Here is a 25,112-nt window from a genome sequence, read left to right on the forward strand (position 1 = left end):
CTTTTTGGTGGGGGGTGTTTAGGTATGTATATCTTGCATAGTTCTGTTTACATTGAGTCGCTTTTCTAAGCGCCTCTTTTTAATGAATTATCTTTACCTATCAAAAAAAAAAAAAAATGAACCATTGGAAGCCACCCGACAATGCCAGGCCCAATTTACCTATAGAATGCAATAAAAATACAAGTATCTCTCAATCATAACGCCCAAAAAGAATTTAATATAGCATCTGATCAATAGAAGAAAAAAACATAAATTCTGAACCAATGAACTGATTCGTCCATACGAGAAAAAATTGAAATGTTTTTTTCTCAATCATAAGAGAAGCCAAAGAAGTTATAAAATTAAAACTAGAAACAACATGTAACAAACTTGATGGGGATGAATATCTAGAATCTACTCAAAAAATGAATGAAAGGAAATAAAGAAATTACAATCACTCTGTCAAAGGTATTTAGGTACAGCTTTTCAAGTTCTCTAGAGTCATAATCAATTAGCAGTTGATACTTGAGTTTGATATACAATTTGAGAAGTTTTTTTATTGAAAATTTATCCTTAAAGGCATTTTATACTTCTAAACTTTCTATTTAGAAAAAAAGAAAGTTTTCTTTTTCTAAGATTTCTATTTGAAACATTTTTATAACTAGAAATCTTCTTTATACAAAAAGTCTTATTACAAGAAGTTTTTTTTTTTTTTTTTTTTTTGATAAATGAGCACAAAATATATTAAAGGGCGAAAAGCTACAAAGTATACAGGTAGTATACATAGCAGCCTAAAAACAAAAAACACATGAACAATCAACCTCACCAGCCCTTAAGGAGCCGCTAGTCACTCCAAAAAGCCTAAAAGCGAAGAGGACTCCTCTCTCATATACACCCTAGCCCAACTCCACAAATTACATATAAAAGAATTTTTGAATTTTTGTATAGCTAAAGAGCCCCCCCTAAAAGCTAATCTATTTATTTCCTTCCATACCGTCCAAAAAATACACAACGGGATGGAGTTCCAAATCTTTTTCCTCTTTTTCCCCATAAAAGGGCCCCTCCAACTAAATAACACCTCTTTGACTGTCTCTGGGAACACCCACTGAGCCTGACCACTATACAATGTAAAAGAATATGATTTACATTTTCCTCTTCACAACCACACAAAAAGCAACGAGTAGGGAAGTGTCACCCCCGTTTTTGAAGCCTATCCAAAGTGAGGATCTTCTCCCACGTGGCCTCCCAAGCAAAAAAAAGCAACTTTGGTTGGAACCTTATCCTACCCAAATGCTCTTTTTCGGGAAGGCGATGGCACTAGGAGCAGCCAGCAAATTATAAGCATCCCTAATCCGAAAAGTACCATGACCACCTCCTTTCCATAACACTGAGTCATCTTCTAAAGAAATCCTGAAGTCCCTCAGCATATGAAACAACTCTCCTATCAAATCCAGCTCTCAATCATTAGAATCTCTGGAAAATCTAAGATTTCAACCTCCTTGACCAAGGCTCGAGTCCCACACTTCATTGACCGTTACATTCCTATGGACCGCCAAGGAAAATAATTGGGGAAAATTTTGGGACAGCGCTAAGAAGTTTTTAAAAGTGTATAAATAAATAAATAATAAAAATAAAAATTCTATTTTCTTTTTCATTCTATTTTTCCAAGATTTAGGGGTTTTAGGAAATGGATAAGAATCCTAGTATGTCATTCTATAATTTAGGTTTCTTTTTTTCATGGTTTAATTCAATTTATAGGGCTTTCTAAAGCCTATAAATAAGGCTAATTGATGTAAAAAAAACTACTGGTGAAAAAATAATATCAAGTGCAAACATTGCATTTCTTACTTATAAAAAAAAATAAAAAAGTTTCACAAACATTGCAACTTTCAATCATAACACTTTATTACTTTTTTTGATAAAAAAAAAATAGTAAGACTTTATTACCTTTTTTTTAATAGTTAAAACTCCTATAAGGCCTTAGTGAGACTCTAAGGGTCTGTTTGAGAATGTTTTCAAAAACTGTTCTCATAAAACAATTTTTAAAAAGAGTTCTCAATTGTTTTCAGGAACAAAATTCTATTTGAGAACTCAAATATGAAAAATAGTTTTCTCATCCTGTTCTCCATAAAGGTACTATGCACTTATATAGAATACACAAGTTCCCAAAGTATTTTCTATATTTTCAATTGTTGCTTGGAACACTTTAAAAAAAAACAACTTGAAACACCTAAAATGTGTTCTAAAAAACATGTTTTCGGAACAAATTCTCAAGAAAACTGTTTTCTGTCAAAAAATTGTCAAACATGTTTGCTAAGTTCTGTTTTCAAGAACAGTTTGCTAATAGGGCCTAAGGTTCTTCTATTTTCCTTCTTTATTTTTCTTTTCCTATTTTTAATTTTAATTTTTTCTCCCACTAGTATAATTTTATTGTTGTTTCCCTCCTTAAATCCTAAAAGATTGAAACCCTAGCCCACCTATTTGATTGTAGACAACCATTATAGGGTTGCCCTATGTCAGAACATCCAAACTCTTCTAGATTAAGGCATAATATTTCAATAGCAAACTGAGAGGATCTATTTGGAAAAGGAGCAAAGGTTTTTCCTCTTAGATAAGATTTGGAGAAAAGAGCTTAAGTCTACTATTAGAAGGTGTGGAAGCTTGGTGTAGAGGCAAGTCAAGTTCGAGGCGTTTAAAAACTTGGGAAGAAGGAGGAAGAAAGTTTAGGCTGGAGTGTCGTTCTAATGAGGCTGGTAGGTTTTTACTCTGCTCAGTCTGAGATGCGGAAGCTAAGAAGTTTTGTCTTGTATTTCCAAAAGGAAAAGGTTTAGTAGGGGGTTGGTTACTGTTAACTAAGAAGTTAAGGGCTCTTGGGGTCTCCACTCCAACTGTGAGGAATTTCTTCCTGACTGTTCCAACCTTTGATAAGGTGGGGAGTAGTGTCAAAGGTTCAGAGAAAGAGTTAGGATCGTTTGCAGAAGTTGTGAGAAGGAAGACAAGGGAGTCAAGGAAATCCTTAAGGTGCACCTGGGAGACCAGGAACTGCTTTACAGGGAAGAGCAACTAGGGCATTGTCTAGTTGGCTATTTTGGTGGTAGTCTTGAGTCCGTTCCCCTACTGCCTTCCTTGGAAGAGGTGGGCGTTTGAAAGTTGGTTGCTTAAGGGGGATTTAAGAATTTCTAGGCTGGGTGGGGCCCTTGTGTCATTTGAGCTTGAAAATAAATGTGAAGTTGATATGGTGCTTTTAAGAGGGAGCAGACGATTCGAAAATAGAGAGTTTCTCTTGCAAAGGTGGGGACCGGAAATGGGATGTACTTGGAAAGAAAACCATGCTAAGGAAGCTTGGGTGAGGGTTGTAGGACTTCCTCTCCACCTTAGGAGTAGAGAGGTATTTAAGAGAATTGGAGAGTGTTATGGGGGGTTTGTTGTTGTGGATGAGGAAACAGCTTTCTTTTCCCAGTTGCAATGGGCTCGGATTTTGGTTAAAGTGTCGGGGAAGAAATGGCCAGGATCTTTACAGGTGGAGGTTGGTAACATTAGTTGGGAGATTAGTTTGTGGTGGGAAGCTTCCCCACAGGTGTCTCAAGTTGAGCAAAGCTCCTGTCTACAGATGAGAAAAGGGTGTGAGGTTAGGGATGAAGGTGGGGGCGGTGCACGCGTTGGTGCTAGTGTACGGGAGCTGCATTTTGAAATTCAAAACAGGGGGTCAGATTTGCAGGTTGAGTGTGGCAAAAGGCAAAGGACTACAGAGGGTGTAGGGGGTAGGTCAGCTCAAGTTCCTACAGTGGGCTCTTCTACGAGTGGACTTGGGCCCAAGTCTAAATGTTGGGAGGCTTTAAAAGGTGTAAGTGGGACGGATTTAAGAGGTGGAACAAGATGGGCCGAGGGCCTTAATTCCTTAAGTCCTGTGGTTTCGGGCTTGAGAAAGGTTTCAAAGGGGCCTTTTGGGCCTTTGTTTTCTGAGGCCCATCCGAGTCTTTTTAGGGAGCCCTTCCCTTCTAAGGCTCTCTCTGAGCTTGTTGGGGACATTGCGGGGCTAGAGCAAGAGCTCCTGGCCGTGGAAGGTACTGATGTCGAGGTTCGTCTCTTAGCCGTCTGAAGCTCACCGACGAGGCACTATTGGATGAAGCATCTAGGTATCCCCTTCGCCACAAACTCTCTCTTCTCTCTCTGGGGCTTGGGGTTTCTTCTTTTTCTACTCCTTTCTTAGGGCCCGATGTGGTTTTGATGGGGACGGAGAGGGCTTCAGTGGGTTGGTTGGGTCAGCGGAAGGGGCGAGGAGCATGGATCCGTTGCATGATGAGTTGATGGAAGATTTTTCGGCCCACGAAGGGCGAAATGAGCCTCTGTGGGCTTCGCTTGGCGATGCAAGTGTGTCTGAGCTAGCTATTGTTCCATTTGGATCGGGTTTTGAGAGTCCATTAGTGGAGAAGATGGCCCTTCAACAGGAGAAGGAGGAGAGTGATGAAGGATGGAATTCTAGCTACCTTGAGAAGTTCAGTCGTTGTCTAGGTATGCCGACATAAGGGTTTGAAGAGGAAATTTTGTACCTTTTGAGGAAAATGAAAAGGAGAATTGAACATAACAGTCAGGACGGGGCATATAGAAAGACGAAGTCTTCGACTTCAAAATCCAGTAGGGCATTAAAGAAGTTGGAGTGGACAGTAAGCTATAAAAGAGCTAGGGTGGCTACCAATGCAGGTATATCTAGAGGGGCTTCTAGATCGGGGTGCAAATGAAAATAAGGATTTTATCATAGAATGTCAGAGGGGCAAACGACAGTGATAAGAGAAAAGTCATTAAGTCAATCATAAAATCCAAAAAAGTGGATGTGGTTTGGCTATAAGAACCTAAAATCAAGGAAATGAGAACATGGCTTGTCCGTAGTCTTGGGGTGGGAAGGCATCTAAATTGGAGAGCAATCAATTCCAGGGGAGTAACTGGAGGTGTTCTGGTGTTTTAGGACAACAGATTGGTTGAATTGGTGGAGGTGGAAGAAGGGATGTTTACAGTTTTATGTCAGTTTAAGAATTGTGTGGATGGGCTGATGTGGGTGTTCACTGGAGTGTATGGGCCAGTAAGCAGTAGGGATAGAGAGGATTTCTGAGAGGAGTTTGAGTCAATAAAAGGTTTATGGAGTGACCCCTGGTGTGTGGGGGAGGATTTCAACATGGTCAAATATCCAGAGGAGCGTAATAGGGGGGTGGGCTTTCTGTTTCAATGAGGAGATTTTCAGAAGTGGTAGAGGATTTGGAGCTAAGGGACTTTCCTTTACAGGGGGATCCTTTTACATGGCGAGGCGGGTTAAATAACCAGTCCCAATCTAGGTTGGACCGGTTTTTAGCGACAGATAATTGGGACAGTATGTTCAATGGGGCCGTGCAGGGGATCCTTCCCAGACCAGTCTCTCATCACTTTCCCATCCTCCTAGAAGGTGGAGGTTTGAAGAGAGGTCCTTCACCTCTCAGATTTGAGAACATGTGGCTGGAGGAAAAAGGGTTCAAGGATCAGATGAAGAAGTGGTGGGGGAGTTTATCTTTTACTGAGACTTTCAACTTTGTTTTGGATGCAAAACTGAGAGCCTTAAAAGATATTTTGAAGAATTGGAATAAAGAAGTGTTTGGTATAATTGACACTAAAAAGAGTGAAGCTCTCAGACAGGTGGAGTACTGGGATGAATTGGAGAAATATTCAACTTTGAATCTGGAAGATTGTGAAGCAAGGAAGGAGGCTAAGGAGTCTTATAAGACTTCGGTGTTGAGGGAAGAAATTTCTTAGAGACAGAAGTCTAGGGAACTGTGGTTGAAAGAGGGGGACAATTACACCAAATTCTTTCACAGGATGGCGAATGCTCATAGCAGAAGATATTGGTTGTCCAAGTTGAAAGTGAATGGTTGTTGGCATACGGAGGAGAATGATTTAAAAAATAGTGTGGTGGGGGTGTTTCAAAAGTTGTATTCTCAAGAAGGGGGGTGGCGTCCTTGTGTTGAGGGGTTGTCTTTCACGAGGTTAGCTAGCAGTGAGGCTAATGGGCTGGAGATTGCTTTTTCGAAAGGAGAGGTGTTTGCAGCACTTTCAGATCTAGGCAAGGACAAAGCCCCCGGTCCAGATGGCTTTACCATGGCTTATTGGTTGTTTTGTTGGGACGTGGTGAAGATTGAGATCATGGGTTTTTTTAGAGAATTCCATGAGAGGGGCAGATTTGTTAAATCACTGAATGCAACTTTCCTGGTTTTAGTTTCAAAGAAGAGAGGTGCAGAAGATTTGAAAGACTTCAGGCCAATTAGCCTTATAAGCAGCCTCTACAAGTTGTTAGCCAAGGTGTTGGCTAATAGAATTAAAAAGGTGATGGGGAAAGTGATCTCAGAGTTCCAAAATGCCTTTATGGAGGGTAAACAGATTTTGGATGCAGTTTTGATTGCAAACGAGGTTGTGGACTCAAGGCTGAAAGACAATGTAGGGGGTGTGTTATGTAAGTTGGACATAGAGAAGGCTTATGATCATATTAGATGGAGTTTTTTGTTGGCAGTTCTTAAAAAGATGGGTTTTGGGGAGAGATGGATAAAGTGGATAGATTGGTGTATCTCTACTGTGAAATTTTCTGTTTTAATTAATGGTTCTCTTTCCGGTTTTTTCCAAAGCTTGAGAGGGTTGAGACAAGGAGATCCCCTCTCCCCTTATTTGTTTGTGATAGTCATGAAGGTATTTAGTTGCTTGTTGAGAAGGGCTATTAGTGGGGGCTTCTTATCTGGGTGGAGGGTGAGAGGTAGGAGTGGTGAGGGGGTTCAAATCTCGCATTTGTTATTCGCGGATGACACGTTGGTTTTTTGTGAGGAGTCTTTGGATCAAATGACTTATCTAAGTTGGCTTCTCATGTGGTCTAAGGCATGTTCAGGGTTGAAGATCAACTTAGAGAAGAGTGAGTTGATCCCAATGGGTAGGGTGCATGATATAGAGGGTTTGGCCTTGGAGTTGGGTTGTAAAGTGGGTGGGCTCCCTTCCTGTCATCTGGGTTTGCCTTAAGGGGCACCTTTCAAATCAATAGTTGTGTGGGATGGGGTTGAAGAGCGTTTTCATAGAAGGCTTGCTATGTGGAAGAGGCAATATATATCTAAAGGAAGGAGACTTACCCTAATCCAAAGTACTCTTTCTAGCATGCCTTTATACTTTATGTCTCTCTTTTACTTGACAAGAAAAGTGAGGTTGAGATTAGAGAAGATTCAGAGGGATTTTCTGTGGGGTGGGGGAGCTCTAATCCAAAAGCCACACCTTGTCTGGTGGAACTTGATTTGCTTGGATAAAAAGAAAGGTGGGTTAGGTGTGAGAAATTTAGCTCTGATGAATAGCGCTCTCTTGTGTAAGTGGAATTGGCGGTATGCTAATGAAAGAGGCGTTTTGGAGGCGAGTTATAAGTCACAAGTATGGCGAAGAGAAGGGGGGATGGCATACTCGAGAAGTAAATGAATGATACGGTGTTGGGCTTTGGAAAGCAATTAGGAATGAGTGATTGCTTTTAAATGGTAGGTTAGCCTACCATGTGGGTAGTGGGCAAAGAAAGAGATTCTGGACGAACAAGTAGTGTAGAGATGAGCCACTTTGTGAGTCATTTTCCTCTTTATTTTCCATCTCCTTGTCTAAGAATGCTTGGGTTTCAAAGGTTTGGAACCCCGTTGGTGATGGCGATGGTTGGACTCCTCTTTTTGCAAGGGCGTTTAATGATTGGGAGATCGAGTTGGTGGAGCTTTTTTTGCGTAAGATCCAAGCTTTCCGGGTGCAAAGGGAGGAGGAAGATAGAGTGATCTGGACAGCTTCAAATGGTGGCGCTTTCTCAGTCAAGTCTCTTTATTCTATTTTGGAGCTCGGGGGTTCTTCTATGTTCCCTAGCAAAAGTATTTGGAGGGTAAGAGTGCCTACTAAGGTAGCTTTCTTTGCTTGGGAGGCTTCCTGGGGTAAAGTCTTAACTTTGGAGCAACTTCAAAGGAGAGGGTTCTCTTTGGCAAACAGGTGCTTTCTTTGCCAATCTGAAGTAGAAACGGTGGATCACCTCTTACTTCATTATATTAAGACGCGGGTCTTGTGGAATCTTCTTTTCTCCCTTTTTGGTATGTCTTGGACTCTTTCATGTACAGTGAAGGAAACTCTTCTTGGATGGAATGGAGTGTTTGTGGGGAAAGGTCGCAAGAAGGCTTGGCAAATGGCTCCTTTATGTATATTTTGGTCAATCTGGAAGGAGAGGAATAGATAAGCTTTTGCGAATGAGGAGCTTTCACTTCAAAGATTGAAATATTCTTTTGTATGTAATCTTCGGTCTTAGGTCAAGGTTTCCTTAGTTTTGAGCCTTTCTTCTCTTGTAAGTTTTTAGACTGGATAGGCTCTAAGTAAGGGAAGGCGGTGTGTATACTACCTGTATACTTTGAGGGCACTAGTTTTTGGTGTTTCCTTTTTTTATTAATATATTTCCTTTTATCTATCAACAAAAAAAAAAAAAATCAATAGCAAATAAATGCATTTTACTCAAAATGCCCAATAGAATTACTTCACACCTAAAATAGAACAAAGTTGGATAGACTAAGAAAGAAGACCTTAGCATGTAATAGAACATCAGGAAACCCAAAATAGAACAAGGTAGATAGATGAGAAAAACCTGAGCACGCAATAGAAAAGCATCCAATAATGCTGAGAATACAGGAGAAAACATGTCTTCAATATCTTTCTTATTTTTTCCACTATCGGAGTCAAGTCCAAGAATATAACTTGCAAGACTAGACCTGGAAAGCAAAATAACGAAGCAAACTCACAATTATCAAACTTTGATGTTTGACACTAAACATATCAAAAGCTTCCACATTATGTGCATCATTTAGAACTACATAAGAATACCTTCATCTGGTACATAGAGATTTATCTACTTCAACAGAAAATAATATACAAGAGCTTGAGGTCTAATCTTCAAAAAAATATAAATAAAAATAAAAAGTATAGGAGCTTGAGATGAAAATATTCTTTGGCACTTTAGCAAGCATATTCTTTTTCATGCATGTTTATATGAAACTGAACATGTAATGGAATCATCCAAGAAAAGTACTGAACAGGTTTGACAAAAATATAACCATATAAATTAAGGAAAGAAATGCCTCAAATCAACCCAAATCAGCCCAATACCAACCACCTGGGATAAGTTATATGGATTCTTTTTGCCATTCGGCTCTAGTGAGAGCCATACACTCCATTAGATCCCCGGGGATCATGTTATTTATGATAGAAAGGTAGAATGGGATGTTAGTAAGAGTGTGGTGACTAACAAAATGATCATCATTTCCACCATTACATTCTTGGTGACCTATGATCATGTTTTTTATTATAGAAAATATCATAATTTCCTCCTTTCATGTTTTCTTATAAAAAAAATATATATTGGCAAGGATCTAATGGAGAAAATAGTCATGTTGTTTTTAGTAACCTTCATTCACATCCTTTTTTACCTCACCTATTGCCCTTTCGATGGCTTCAATTTAAATCAAATCACTCCTACAAATTCATGCATTTATAGGTCTTTGCTCCAACATGACAAACTGCCATAGAGAAATTTCTATGCACCTCTTATCTTTTTGTGAATGTTAATTATTCTAATTCTCATTGTATTGTCACTCATCAAGGGAAACATTCTCATTTTGGTTACATACACCTCATTCTTAATTGCCTAACGCACTATGCCATAAAGTAGAGTTAGCTTTACAATTTTCCAATAGGATTTTCCCTCTATCTTTGATAGAAATGCCATGAAAGAGACCATGGGAGTAATTGGGAGCCAATTCATGTTGAACGATGAAGCAAAAAATCCTCTCTTGGAATGTTTTTTTTTTTTTTTTTTGGGTAAATAGCAATATATGGTGCATATGCTAACAAGCTTAAGCTTTTAAGAAATTTGGCAAACTAATTTAGTATCAAAGGTATGGTCAACTAGAGGCCCCAAATTCAAGTTTCTACTATTATTGTCTCCATCTATTTCTTTGTAATCCACAACTAATTTTGTGTCTCTCAACATGTGGGTATGGGACCACGTGTGAGAGAGTTTTAGTTTAATATACAATATGGGTCCATATCCTACCATTTTAAACTTTTAGGAAAGTTGGTAATTTAACAAGGATCAAGTTAGAAGTCTCAAGTTAGCACTCTTACTGCTACAGTTCCCATCTATTTGTGTACTGCTGCTGATTTGCCTCTTGTGAGAGCTTATATCCTAATTAGGAAAGTTATATGCAGATAGAAACAAAGAAGTTTATACATCATCTGTGTGCTTCCTATGAACCAGAAAAAACTTTGGTATCTCAACACAAACATTAATAAATTTTACACCATGTTTAGGAGCTCAATTATAGCCCTCTCAGAAAAAAGTATGGAATCAATGTTACTTAAGCCTTCAATCACACAAAAACGCATGTGAATCCCATAAGAGGCATAGCAAATCCTGTGGGAAGAAAACAACTCAAACATGCTTCAATTGATCACAAATTTTCCAGCAGAACCACTTTTTATATTGATTTGGACCCTATCCCAGGAACACTCTATAACCAAAGAAAAACAAGAAAAAAGAATACCAGAATTGCAATGTGGTGTCTGCAATCTCCCAGTCTTCACTTGGAAATGCAACACAGCTGCCAGAACATTAAGCATGTTAAGACATTGCACACTACAAAAATTGGACCCAAATGCTAGATTCAAAAAACCTATAAATTCAATGAACTATTGTATCCCAAGGAAGAGAGGCAATAATCAAACTCTGAGGAATGTTATACTCTGCTTGTGCATGCCACCAAGTTACAAGCCATTAGGGTGTACAGTGCACATACGAGGTGTTAGTAATTTAAATAGATTATGTCTCGTTTTAAGTACTCTTAAACATAATCCATGCATAAATTACCATATACACTCAAGCAGAGAGCTGTCACTGCATAGGAAGGAACCTTGGGGCACATACTGAAAAGCATATAGAACAAGAGTTTCTCACATGCATATTGCACAAGATTTCTCAAGTTAAATCTTCATATCAGAAAGTTGAAAGATAGAGATATGACCTCAAGAGTGCATCCGCAAGCAAATGTGCTTCAGCGCTTGCTTCAACAATTAGAGATGGTGCCTGTTATACCACATACAAGTAGTAGAAGTAAATGAAAAAGATTTTGGAGACAAATTATTGACAATAACATGCATCCAATGTTTTCTTTCTCTACCCTTGAACTTATTATGGGTGACAAGCTGCCAGAATTTTGGATACCAATTTTCATATCAATGTACTTATTATTCGTAATAGAAGCTTGATTAATACAGGGCTACTCATGCATTCATGTTTAAACCTTAAAGAAGTGTAACATACAGATTCATAAAAATTTAAAAATAAAAACTGTGCTCCAAGTAGAATATTCAATACTTACAGCCTGCCCAATTTCTGACATCAAGCAGGCAAGACCACTAATTACTTTCTCATCTCCATTATTAAGAGCCGGTAGAAGAAGCACTTCTTTAAGAAATTGTATTCTGCACAACAAAACCTGGGGTAGCCCCTACAAAAACAAAGACAGCTCAAATTAGAAAAGATAATCCAAAGAAATGAAGTGCAAAGGTTCTATCAACAGCTCAATCTTATCATTTATCCTGCAAAACTTGAAACTGGTTTCGACATAATGTTAGAAATGGGGAATCAAGTGAAAGTTTTATGTTAACATTTGAAATAGGAGATTAGCCCCATTTAATATAACCAAACATTTTGTGATGTTCCACATCGGATAGGGGAGAATGTTCCTGGCACTTTATATGTAGAGGCTCCTCTTAACCTTGTAGACGCGTTTTAAAGCCGTGAGGGCCCCTTTCGGCCCAAAGCGGACAATATCTACATGGTTGTGTGCGGGTCGTTACAAATGGTATCAGAGTCGATCCTCGACCCCGGTGTGGGGGTTTGTTTGGCTCCGTAAGGGGTGTTTGTCTGTTTGGCCCCGTAATCCCATGGGACACGACGAGGACGTTGTGTCTGCATGGGGGGGTGTTTGTGATGTCCCACATCGGATAGGGGAGAATGTTCCTGGCACTTTATATGTAGAGGTTCCTCTTAACCTTGTAGACACGTTTTAAAGCCGTGAGGGCCCCTTTGGGCCCAAAGCGGGAACAATATCTATGGTTGTGTGTGGGTCGTTACACATTTCTTTCTTATAATGAGAAAAAGGGGCATTAAGACATGATGTGTGCAATGCATAGGTGGTGCCACAACAAGCAACCAATGGGCACAATAATTCTCTAGGTCTCCTTTCATGTAAATCTGACCAACACAGAACCAATGGGTTTATATGTTTTGTCACAAGCTTGTCCATTGCACCCGAACAACCAAACAACAGACACACCGATCCTCTAGGTGGTTGACCTCCTTTCATGTCAACTCTGACCAACTCAGAACCAATGGGTTCATGCGTTTATCACAAACCTAAACCCTAGTTTTCATTTTATATGAATAATGAGCCTCTCATGTGGTTCCTGATGAGGAAAAAAAATAGGACAAAACCAGTATATTTTTAGCCTGCTTGTATACATCATGTATTCATGGGATTCACCCCCTTTGTTTGTTAGGCATCTTTAATACACGCATTTTTTTGCCTATCAAAAAAAGGGGGACAAAAACTACATTCCCCTTCCCAAAATGTGCAAGCTACTTCCAATGCATACAAGTTTCTGGGTGTAGATGATGATATATCTATATATAACATATAATGAAGTACCACATGAGTTGATCTTCAACATTCTAGGTCTTCATGTTCTGTCATCTTACTTATGGTCTTCATTAGCATTCAAACTGAATGACTCTATGAGATTAAGTTGATACTTCCATATATTATGGATATGCAAGAGACATCCTTATTTTTCCTCAGGGAATCTTTAGAATCACCACTGTTTAGCTTCCAATTCGCCTCTGACCATCATTGTTGAATATAATTATTAATTAACGAGGCTATGGCCATAGCATGAAGCTCAATGGATTGCTTTGTATACATTATGCATACTTTCTAATTTTCAATACAATTGCTTTTACCTATCAAAAAAAAACAGAATGCAGCTCAATGCTATATGGAATCAATGAGACATGATTAAAGAATGCAGCTCAATGGTATATGCAAGCCAGAATATATTAAAAAATTCAAAGAGGAACTATACACCAAGGTACATGGGACGTATGCAATGAGTATCAAAAGGATTTACCAAATAACAGGAGAACACACAAAATTGTTCTCTTCCTCAGCCAAATCCCACTCAATCTACAAAATCAATTATAGGCAATGAGCCTTTTTCTATATACAAGCTAACACGGAATGCTATACTTTTATTAGTGATTGAATCAGTTGCTCCCTACTTTCGAACATTCTTCAATTCCTTTCCTCACCAATTGTCAAAAAAAAAAACACACAAGGGAGTAGCTCTTCAAACTTTCTTGCATTTTATTCCCATAAAAGACCTATGCCAACTTAAAAATCTCTCCTTAACGATAAAACAAAGAACCCATACAATGTTGAAAAGATAATTCCCTTACTTTGACACAATGTAAGAATATGTGATCAATTGATTCCTCTTCATTTTTGCAAAGAAAACATTGGTTTGCCAATGATCACCCTCTTTTCTAAAGCTAATCCAACTTTCCCCAAGTAGCTTCCCAAGCAAAAAAAATTTGCTTTTAATGGGACCCAAAAATTCCAAAATAATACCAATCGGAAAAGAAATTGTACGTCTTGGCTCCAGGAGGGAATATAAAAATTTGACCAAGAAGATCCCCTTCTTTGAGTCCATCTTAATCACTCCATCCTCTTCCTTCTTCGCAGACCTTTCTTGCAACCTTGAAAGAAACACATCAACATTACCTTACCTAGTTCCCAATCATTCAAGTGTCTAGAGAACAAGGATTCCACTGACGGGGTTCATACATCACTCAAGCCACTTTCAATGATGCTAAGGCATACAAGGAGGAGGAAGACATACATAAGCGTTCTTCCCCACACCACCAATGCTTACAAAGTTTCATCCTCCAACCATTTCCCACCTCGAAAGACCCTTTATAATGTTTTTCCAAACCCTAACCCCATACCCTTCATCCTTTTGAAATGTATTTTTTTCATATTGATAGTCTTCAATGAAATCTCTCTTTCACACAATTCCAAAATGTCTCTACTCCGAAAAGAGTCCCTAATGGGAGCCCAACTAGATAGATGAAAGCTCTTGTACCCTACATCCCAATTCAAGGGCTAAATCCTCCAAATTAGGCATCCTCCCTATTAGGATCAATTCACTTTTTTCTAGATTTATGTTCAGCCCAGATATAGCTTCAAATCACACGAACATCTAGCTCAAACAAGTCATTAGACCTTGTGAGGCCTTGCAAAAGAGCAAGGTGTTGTCAACAAACATATAAGATAGGACAACATATTGAGATTGATAGGCATTTCATCAAAGAAAAATTGGAGGAAGGAGTAGTGCGTATGTCCTATGTTCCATCAGAACATCAATTAGTTGATATCCTAACAAAGGGCTGAACAGTTCAATGTTTCACGATTTTGCATTCAAGCTGGGAATGGAAGACATCTATTCCTCAACTTGAGGGGGAGTGTTGAGCTGTAAATAGAATAGGAGAATTATCTTCCTATTATGTTAGTTTCCTATTTCTGTAAATAGATAGTTTTATTAGTTTCTTATTTCTGTAAATAGATAGTTTTATGATTTAGGAATAAATTAGTTTCCTATTATATCTCTTGTTTCCTATTTTTTCTCTTGTAATCTCCTATATAAACTGTGTGTATAGTCAATCTAATAGACAGAACTTATTATTTTTCATCCCATATTTCGTGTCATAAGGCTTGATGGTTTTAGAGAGAGATAGAGAGAGGAGAACAGTATGAGCTTAGGCTGTCTAACACAATAAGAAAGATCAGTGAGAGTGAAACCTAGTTTTGGCATTAAAAATCTATATATGATTTGTTTATTGACATGAATGTGTTTAGTGTAGTGTAGTGGAACAGTTACAAGGCATTTGCATACCTCATGCCGGCCCACGAGTTCAACAAGAACTTCAATGGCTAGATCAAATGTGGATGAAACCTATGTACAGAAATGCAAAAGAAGATTTGAGTGTATGGTTGATATCAATCTTAAGACACTTCAAAATAACCAATCAGAGAATTAAAGAAGAATTACCTGCAAAGAGTTATATACAAAATTAAGAAGTGGATGCCCTGGCAACAAACCAGGGGGAATCTCTGCAAAACACCCAGCTCGAACCTGAAAGCAAGCATGTTTTCATGACTAAAGCATTGTAGTAAAACCTAAATATTTAAGACTACAGTTTTTGCTCTTAGTTTCTATATCCATGTCAACAAATCAAGAGAATACTACTGAAACCAAATCCAGTCCTTGATTCATCAATGTAATACAAGGGAGAAACCATCCACCATTTTAGCAGGGCAAAACGGTATGCATTTCTAATCGAATCATAAGGTAATAGGCATTGATGCAGTTTTCAAAAAATTTCTTACCCAACTCAATAAGCAACGCAAAATTTTTCTGTTCCTTTCATGCGGTTGAATACCACCATCAAAACTTTTCTCTGATTGCTGCAGGAGGAACTCAAGAACCCTAGTAGTGTGCGAGAGGAGCTGCTTTTAACAGAGAACATGTGACATTACTGAAGGGAATTATGACTAAAAGGTAAGGGAGGAAAAGATAGGTACTTAAAATGTCACAATAATAAAGAAAGTTCATAAACCTCTTGGCCATACTGGCATCTGCGATCTGAACTTATGTTGCAATCAGTATTTTGATTCTCAACAATTTCTTCAGGAAGAACAGTGAGCATCTCCAAAACAGCAATATTGCTGTCATCCTGGCTTTGCAGATTCTGGAGACTATAAAAGAGCTGCTCGATAGGTTTCCTATGTTCTGTAGAACGAATTATAAGTGCAGAGAGCGCAAGACAGATTTGTGTCAAAAGCTGTCAAGAAGATGGAGCACCCAGTCAATGATCATTTCAGGTCATAGAGGCACCTAACAATGAAAAGGCCTTCACAGAAACTATAACATCCAGCCCAATTTTTCCAGCAGAATAGCCCACATATAGCATTTGTTTTAAGTCATAGAGCACCTGAGAATCCTATTGGGAGGGGAAAAAATGGAGCACCTGCGGAGGGCCTGAACTGAATCTTTTAGCAGCCAGCAGAAGAGCATTTAGCAAAGCATCTTTAGCTCCTAACTGCAAGTAATATCCTTCATTTTGGATCTGTAAGGTGATAGTGTTGATATTAGTCATATTTGAATGCATATTTGTGTACATGAGGCAGCATCCATGAGGGAAAATAAATGAAAGAGTAAGATCAAGATACTTGGTGAAAAGTGAAATATAATACTCCTGACAAAATAAACAGTCATGTTAATCCATGCACATCAAATGGTGAAACATTTTTACACCTTACAGTGAAGTTGTCACTTCAAAATCTCGGACTACAACCCAGCAATGTATACGGGCTTTTATGTCCTTATGCAACATGATAGTTATATACCTTCCATTCTGTGTCTATGTCATATAATAAGTGCTTATCCACCATAAACTTCTAAAATACACTTATGGCATTACCAAATTACCTCAAAAATACTTAAAGAATCAAGTAATGAGTTTTATTTTCTTTTGATAGGTAAACTTTTTTCTTTTTTTTTTTTTTGTCCTACTAAAACTCGAAATAGAACCTCCCACGACCTCATCCCAACCCCTTATCACTTGAGCCAAGCCTCTAGGGTCATGTAACAAGTGATTTAGACATACTAATGATAACAAGGAAAAAGCAAATTATTCTCTTTAGTGGTCAAGGAAATAGAAGCAGAAAGAAAGCATGACCACCACCAGATTTTGCCTTTCACATGTCTGGCATGTGAGGTTGGGAAACTTGACCGGCTTCTTGTATGTCAGGGGTGACAGACTCACTAGAGATATAGCTCAACATGATGAGATTTCTGGGTGGCGTTGCTCATACAGAAACAACTGAGGCCGAATTTAGAGTGAGTTTGGGGAAGAAGGGGAGGATAATTTTGGAGTATACCCTTTTGATCTACTTAATTCTTTTCTAATTCAATAGTACATCAATGTGCCATGTCTTAGCTCATGCTGTGACATCAGGTCTTGACTCGAGTAATTTCAGAGTAATTTTGGAGACTCGCTCATGCCAAGTGAAGCTTCCTGAATTCTTTCTCGAGAATAGAAGGCTTCAGACATAAATGGAGACGAAGGGTCGCAGTTTCATATCCTCGGCTAGCATTGCAAACATTACCAGGGTGCTTCCAAATAGGAAAAAATATATATATATATCCTCCAGTAAAGGTTTTAATCCATCCAGAGGAATTAGAGAAGAAAACGCCCATTTCCTGCTACCCTTCTGCCATTGCAACCGAACCAGAGAAGCCATCCAGCACATCTGGGTGCTGAAATAACCTCTTAGTTTCCAATTCAAACTTTAGGAATGACACTAAACAACGGAGTCCCGAAAACCAGCTTGATTACTATTTACAGGTATTAAACCCCTTTGAATGGCGGCATCACAAAAGTTCCATTTCTTTGTCAAGCTATCCGTGGCCAACATTTCAGTAAAGATAGCTCTCGTGGATTAAAAATAAATAATAAATAAAAAATTAGTACCATTATTCTCCAAACCAAAACCCTAGAAATGGAAGCATTGCCAGGACGGGCAAAAGCACAGTGACAATTTTGAGAGAATAGAGGGATGGATGTCCATCCAAAACACAGAGAGAAAGAAAGAGGAGGGAGAGAGAGAGAGAGAGAAAGCAGAGAGAGAACGAGAGAGAGTGAAGGATTGAGACCTTCCGCTTAAGAATCTGGGCGGCGAAGAACTCGACTTCGAAATCGGAAAGAAAGGAGTGATGATGACGATGATGATCGGAAGTGAGGATGGAGGTGGCGACATCCCAAGCAAGGTCGGTCTGCTGGAACTGGACAAGCCACTGATTAGCAGCCACGCGGTTGCAGGACTGAGAGTCATGATTGAGAACGTGAACAGCCTGAGCGACCTTGATTTGCAACTCCATCTACGCCTCTCTTCTAAATAAGCAACAGACGAAAGAGAATCATCGAAAACGAACGAGGAGAGACCGACGCCTGTAATTCCCCTTGTTTCCTACAGGCTCCTTAGATCAGACGGCTGCTGTCCCACATTTGTTGTACTGAGTCTTAGATATGCGCGTGGGGGAGGTCCATTCCTCCCTTCACTTCTCAGTTCTCACCCTCTCTACCATCGAACGTTAGACCCCGACTGCCTCACCTCACGTGCCATGCACCTGCCTTCACTACAAAATTACTAAATTTTGTACTAACTGTTTATCAGGACATATATTTAAAAATATTTGTTTTTAATTTAAAAATAAATAAATATTTGTTTGACATGTATATATATTCAGAAAAAGGCAAAGGGAAAGCTCGCATGCCTTTAAACTACACTTTCTATTAAGACTAAAATTTTGGACTACCTTTGGATAAAGATAAGCTTTTATAATTTGAAATAACAAAATGTTGTTTATAACATCACTTTTTATCATCGTTTTGACTTTTATTACGGGATGACACGTGGCAAAGACCCTTTTAAACACTTATTTTTAAGGGTAAAAGAGATAATTCCTCGTATTCACCTACTTGCACAATGAATTTTTTTATTTTCATTTGAAGAACATAAAATAAAAACATGTGTAAAATAATTGGTTCCATTGTTATCCTTAATTTTATATTATCCAAATTAATTTAAAATCATTTTTTATTTCTATTGTGACCAATAAATAAATTTTTATGTGACATAATTTATAATTTATTGAAGTAACAATATATATCCTTCCACAAACTAGCTTCAAATTTATTAGTTTATCATCAAAAATTTTAAATTTACTATCTTAATTTTTTTAGCAATTTTTAAAAGTAGCTATATTTCAATATAATCATTTAAAAACATTTATATTTTAGGGTTAATTTTATTGATTTTCCAAGGTTTTGGTTAAATACATTTAGTTCCCATTAATTATAATTTCATCAAATACCTCATTTATGTTTCTTATTTGTTATTTTCATTCACCTCTTATTTAATTTAAAATAAATGAGGAATTTAATAAATTTTCAAACTAGCAAAGGTTACTTATATTTAGTTAAAAACTCAAAAGAGGTAAGTGAAATTAACCATTTATTTTATATAAAAGTAACTACCAATTTTTACTATTAAAATCAAAATTGTCACTTAATTTATTTTCCTTTTATTGTAGATAATTCCCCTCTATGTCAATTATAAAAATATTTCTTATTAAGTAAATAAATATTTAGTTAATGGTTTAAGTTCCCTCCCAATTGGCTTGAAATTTACCCACCTTTTGAATCAGTGATGTCTTTGAATACTCAATGCAAGACGAAGTCTCTTGGTTATAAGACTCGCAATTTTGCTATTTTATTATAATGCGCAAAATTGCCTTTTTCACAATATACCTTCACACAAACCGATTTTGTTTTTCTTAATTCATCTGTCCTATCGAGATTAGCCCCCTAAGCGTCAGTGCTTAGGTTGTGGTAAGTTGTTATAGTGTGTAATATGAGCATTCCTACTTTAGTAAGAATGATTGTCTACATCCTAAATGGCAAAAGAGAAAGAGGTTTATCAAATTAGGAGCTTTCAAGTAGTCCAGTGTGCTCATAAGACTCCGAGCAATTTTTCAACCCATCGACCATTTGCCCTAGTCCAGTGTTTTGTCTATCATATACCTTCTTTAGATTTTAAAATTTTAATACATATCACCTAGAATGCATCTTGATATCATTTGGGTTCACTAAAATTTTGGTGTTTATAAATGTCCCACTTCAAGCTTTAGCTCCAACAAGTGTTTGTTTTTTTGTTAATATGAATAAGAAATGCTTCATATAAAAAAAAAACTTTTAAAAGAAAATTTTATTTACAAAACAAACATATAGATAAAAAAATAATTTAGGACTTAAAAAATATCTCAAAACTCATTTGGGAGATAAACCTAAATTTATTTCTTTTATTTGCTGATGGACTATTTATGTTCAAATTCAAGGCAACATGATTTTTTCTTGATGTATAGACTTTTCATTTGTGCCCAAATCTTGATTTATAAAATGGTTAATAGTTGTTTTTCATATAGAACAAGGGACAAAATCATTACCTTCAACTTGAATTTTAGTGACTACCCTTGAGGACTAATGTATTATTTCTTAATAATTAAGGTTGAAAAGAGAGTAAAGATGGACAACTTGAGGTGATTCTTGAATTTGAGATGAGAGGGAGAGCAAGGATTCAAATGATAACCTTGGTTCAACAAAGGGAAGAGAAGGCAAGAAAATGTAACCAATTTCAAGTTAAAACATGCAAGAATGGTTTCGAAAAGCCAAAACCAATTTGAAGATGGGTAAAATGTATTTGGTAAAAGTTGAAATTGAAAAGTTGATTTAAATGAAAGAATTATTTTAGAGGTAAAGTATTGAGAAAGTCAATTCCTCATAAACTCATTTATTCTCATATGAAAGCATAATGAAAATATATAGGGAAATCATTCATGGATTTGGTAATGATTTATTCCTCGTAGGATTATTCTAAGGTGTGGGAGGAAGAACCTTCCTTTATCCAAAAGCAAGTAATTGTCCTCCAAAAATGGAGAGATGAATTTAACTCATTGTGGCCTCGGGTGATTGGTCTTCCCATTGACTTATGGGGGTCAATATAGTTATAAAAAATAAAATAAAAAAAAAACATTTCCCAAATTATAGTGGTTTTAAGAGTTGGTTAAAGGAACAAAGAAATTTCCAAAGGCTTATTGTGGACCCCGCATTTCGGCTCAATGCGTTTCCCACTCGATGGCGAAACTCGATTTTGATTTTAAAAAAAATTGATTTTTATTGATTATTTGAAAATGACTTGGAGTCGCCACTCATTTTTGTTTTATTTTTAAAGGGTAAACAAAATAAGAAAGAAAAACCCTAAGTGTGACTCTTTATTTGGAAAAGGTGGTCTACGAAAAACCGGATCGGGTTCGGGGGTCAGGTTACTTATCGGGAAGGTACGGTAAGGACCGTAACACCCTTCTAAGTCCCTAAAATCGGATCTCTACTAATAAAATGAAGCAATCATGGCAATTGATGAGAGAATCAATGAATACTCAGAGTGATCACACACATGTGAGAATCTAAACATACATACAGAAAATGACTCGAGCGGGTGTGGATGCTTACCTGGGCAGTGATCCATAAAGCGCTATCAAGAAGTGAGGTTAGTGCACAATTAAAAAATAATTTCGAGCATGTCATAGAGCAAAATAAAATCGATCACGCATGACAATTAAATCAAACAAACAATCAATCAATCATAAGGAAATCACATATGTTGGGCCCCCACCAAAGCCCGATCTATCTTGCATGAATTAATCCCATAAATTCCATTATTCGGAATTACGGAAAATGTGTTCTTGCTTATATAAAATTAAGAAAGATAGAAAATTATTTGAAAACCAAAGTGGAATTAAAATTGTTCGAGAGAAAATTGAATTTTTGAAATTTATTTGAAAATTGGAGTCTCGAAGATTATTTGAGAATTAAATTTAAGAGTTGGAATTTTGAGAATTGAATTAGAAAGAAATTTAGAATTTTGGGAATTGGAAATTAAGTTCATAAGTTGGAATTTTAAAAAAATTGTTTAAAATGGAATTTCAAAATAAATAAATAAGATAATAATAATTAAATGGACTAATGTAAATATTGAAATTTTGGAATTAGAAATTAAATCGAAAGTCGGAAATTTTAATGAATTGTTTAAGAATGGAATTTTAGAATAAATAAGTAAAAAATAATAATAATAATTAAATAGATTAATGTGAATGTTGGGATTTTTGGAATTGGAAATTAAAATCGGAAGTCGAATTTTGAAGAATTGGATTTTAATTATCAAAATAATAAATAAATATAGAGTAATAATACTAATTAACGAAAATAGTATTTAAACGAGTAAAAATGAATAGTGGAATTTTTGGGATTAAAAGTTAAATTAGGACGTCAGATTTTTTTTGAATAACTGAACTTGAATAATTTGAATTTTTAAATGAGATAATTAAATAAATATGGGATAATAATAATAATAATAATAATAAATAATAATATTTAAACGAATGAAAGCGAATAGTGAAATTTTTGAAATTGAAAATTTAATTCAGAAATTGGATTTTCGGAGAATTGGACCTTATATAAATAAATAGATATGGAATAAGAATTCTAATTAACTAAAATAAAATTTAGACGAATAACGAAATTTCTAGGATTGAAAAATTAAATTAGTACATGAGAATTTTTGAAGAATTGAGCTTTAATGAATAAGATTTTTAAAAGAGGATAAATAAATACACACGAAATAATATTAATAATTAATAAACATAATATTTAAACGAATGAAATTGAATAATGGAAATTTTGGGATTGAAAATTAAATTTGGACGTAAGATTTTTTTGAAAGATTATTTGAGAACGGTATTTCGAAAAATTAAATTAATAAAAAAAAACAAGAAATTTTGAAAAATTGAAATGTTAGAAAATTGTCCCAATATTAAAACATAAAGAAATAGTGAAAGAAAAGGTTTGGGATGGTCTTCATTTGCAAGACTTTCCCACGTGCCCAAAGTGGAAAGCAACCCATTCCCTATGCTGCCAATATACTAAAGAAGGCCATTAGACTACCCCCATATTACAATAATGCCATCCAAAACCATTTTTCATGCAAGTCTCAAACAAAGCCACCGAGAGCACCACAAAGCTATTTTTTTTCATGAAATAAAAAACAAACTTCACTCCACAACGCAGCCACCATCTTACCTATCCATGCACATGGATGTTGGGAGGTTAGAAGGAGGTTAAAATGAAGGAAATGATGAGAAGATATGGAGAGGTGGTGAGATGAAAAATGGGCAGGTCGGGTATTAGAGGATGGTGAGGTGCATGAAGTGTAGAAAATGGGTATGAATAAATCTAGAGAGAGAAATGGATGTAGGTGTGGAATGGAAAGATGGGTATGTAACTAAAAAAAAGTGATGAGCAGGGGGCGTGCTTGGAACCGTGGTGCATGGATTGGGTGAAGGTGAGTGGTGTGGTGTAGAGAGAGGAATGCATGGGAAAAACATGGATATTGATTAGTTGGATGAGTGGCAGTGTAGTGATAGAAGGAGATATGATGGGCCTCGTGGACGTGGATAGGTGAATTTCAGGATGCTGATGGAGGCTTTGAGAGGAGCTTTGGGCAATGGATATGATAGATGGTGAGGATGGTGATCAAAGGTGGTGAAGGTAGACAATGGATATAGGATAGAAAAAAAAAACTTGTGGGAAACGGGTAATAGAGTGAAATCATCTTTTAGCAAAATCCAAAGGAATAGCAGATATAAAACAATAACAAGCAGCCTATAATCACCTCAAATAGCAACAAGTAGATCAAAAGCATAGCCTCAAGTCCACACTCAACCCAGACAATGTAAAGAAGCTAGTGAAAAGCAAAATAAAGTAATGAAGAAAATGGAGATGCCCCCGCTCACACTTACCTTTTGATCTGCCTCTTAAAAGAGTTTGTTTTTGCTTTGAGCTGGCTGTGTCTCCTTTGGAAACCAGTTCCAAAAGCTCCGCAACCCCCCCACCAGCTTTGTTCTCCCTTCTTTCTTCCTCCAGCTCCCTCTGCCCTATTTTTCTTTTCCTTCTTTTTTTCCTCTTTCTTCTTTTGGCAGTCGGTCTATCTTTCTGAGGAAGCCATTACCTGCTTCCCTGTTCCTTAGTCAGCAGCATGGCTTCGTTCACCTACCAGCATGGCTGCCCACTCTCCTTCGCCCAACGTCCAAGGTAGCCGGGTTCCATGCCTGGAGAGGGGGGGCCCCCACTCTTTAAAAAAATATGCAATGGAAAAATGAAAAAAATGAAGTTAAAAGTCTCCCCCGGGCCCTCACCTTCACAGGGGTCTACACTTATTTTTTTTACTTGTGTCTAAAGGTGGATTTGAGTTAATATCTTAAATATGAAATTAAGTATTATGGAGGTAAGAGATTTAGCCATCCAAAATTGATTACAAGGAGGTTCTATATACCTACTTTTGATTTGATTTTGCTGATCATGAGTTTGATGAATGTCCTAGAATATAGACAAAATTGGTATCAAATTTGAAAAAAAGAAAAAGAAAAAATGATGGACTCGAATGATACAAACAGTGAAAAATGATAGGTTTCTTTGCACTATTGCCTCTATGAGAGAATTTAAACCATGGACTTTAGTCCAACCAAATATGAGGGTCGATAGGATTTAGGGTTGATTTTAACCTTATCACTCCAATTATGACAAAATCCTGGTCATGGGGGCTTCTTTTGAAGTATATGGGCATTGTTCATAAGGGATTGAAAGGAGACAATTTAGGTGCAAGCAATACTACTATTTATGACGCATTAGAAACCATCCCTTATGGTGGCAACTCTAAAGATGGTGTTGAAAATGAAAACAAATTGAACCAAAAGTTCCATTAGTAGGAAAAAAAATCTCTAACATAGTTTGTCTAACCAATGAAAAAAAGGTCCCCCTTCTAACATGGCTTCTTAGACTAAATCTCTATCTTGTGATGTTCTTATAGGAATGAAACGTGATGGAGATGTAAAAGAGACTACAAAGGGTAAAAGAAAACACGGTTTAGTTAAGTAATAATGTAGTGAATGTGGAAATAGGTTTTGGTAAGTCTATCTTTGTATTAGAATGTCTCGAAAAATCCATTCCAAACATTAGATCGCAATGGTGCATGCATCTACAATCCTATGGATACCAGATCCAAGTAGCAAAAGCATTAAAGATAAAAGCTTAGATCTATGACTAAAATAAACTTTACCTTTTAATAACCTCAACTTATTTTATTTCATAAAGTTGTACAATTAAGTTTATATTTTATTATTATTTGTATATATTGTATATATAAAATTTGTATGACAATTAAGGTATACTTTTCATTTTTCTTGGAAGCCATTAACATTAAAACAAATGTTTATAATATAATGTA

At 36.8% G+C, this 25,112-nt stretch overlaps 1 protein-coding gene across 3 annotated transcripts in view; it reads right to left on the reverse strand.

Moving 5' to 3' along the window:
- LOC117929803 (transportin MOS14) overlaps positions 1–18,259 on the reverse strand; it is a 62,564-nt gene extending 44,305 nt beyond the window's left edge. Inside the window, exons 1-10 of one of the 3 annotated variants that reach the window (XM_034850217.1) lie at positions 17,869–18,259; positions 16,181–16,279; positions 15,770–15,994; positions 15,540–15,662; positions 15,202–15,285; positions 15,046–15,105; positions 11,412–11,540; positions 11,055–11,116; positions 10,578–10,634; positions 8,624–8,747 (exon numbers count right to left, since the gene is read on the reverse strand). In XM_034850217.1, coding sequence (XP_034706108.1) covers positions 8,624–8,747; positions 10,578–10,634; positions 11,055–11,116; positions 11,412–11,540; positions 15,046–15,105; positions 15,202–15,285; positions 15,540–15,662; positions 15,770–15,994; positions 16,181–16,279; positions 17,869–18,093 — 1,188 coding nt within the window. In that variant the 5' untranslated portion in view covers positions 18,094–18,259. The remainder of the gene's footprint in view (positions 1–8,623; positions 8,748–10,577; positions 10,635–11,054; positions 11,117–11,411; positions 11,541–15,045; positions 15,106–15,201; positions 15,286–15,539; positions 15,663–15,769; positions 15,995–16,180; positions 16,280–17,868) is intronic. The other 2 variants (XM_034850215.1, XM_034850216.1) reach the window with 2 other exon arrangements.
- Positions 18,260–25,112: the final 6,853 nt, after the last annotated feature.

This window comes from Vitis riparia, chromosome 14 (genome assembly GCF_004353265.1).
Source record: "Vitis riparia cultivar Riparia Gloire de Montpellier isolate 1030 chromosome 14, EGFV_Vit.rip_1.0, whole genome shotgun sequence".
Classification (NCBI taxonomy): domain Eukaryota; kingdom Viridiplantae; phylum Streptophyta; class Magnoliopsida; order Vitales; family Vitaceae; genus Vitis; species Vitis riparia.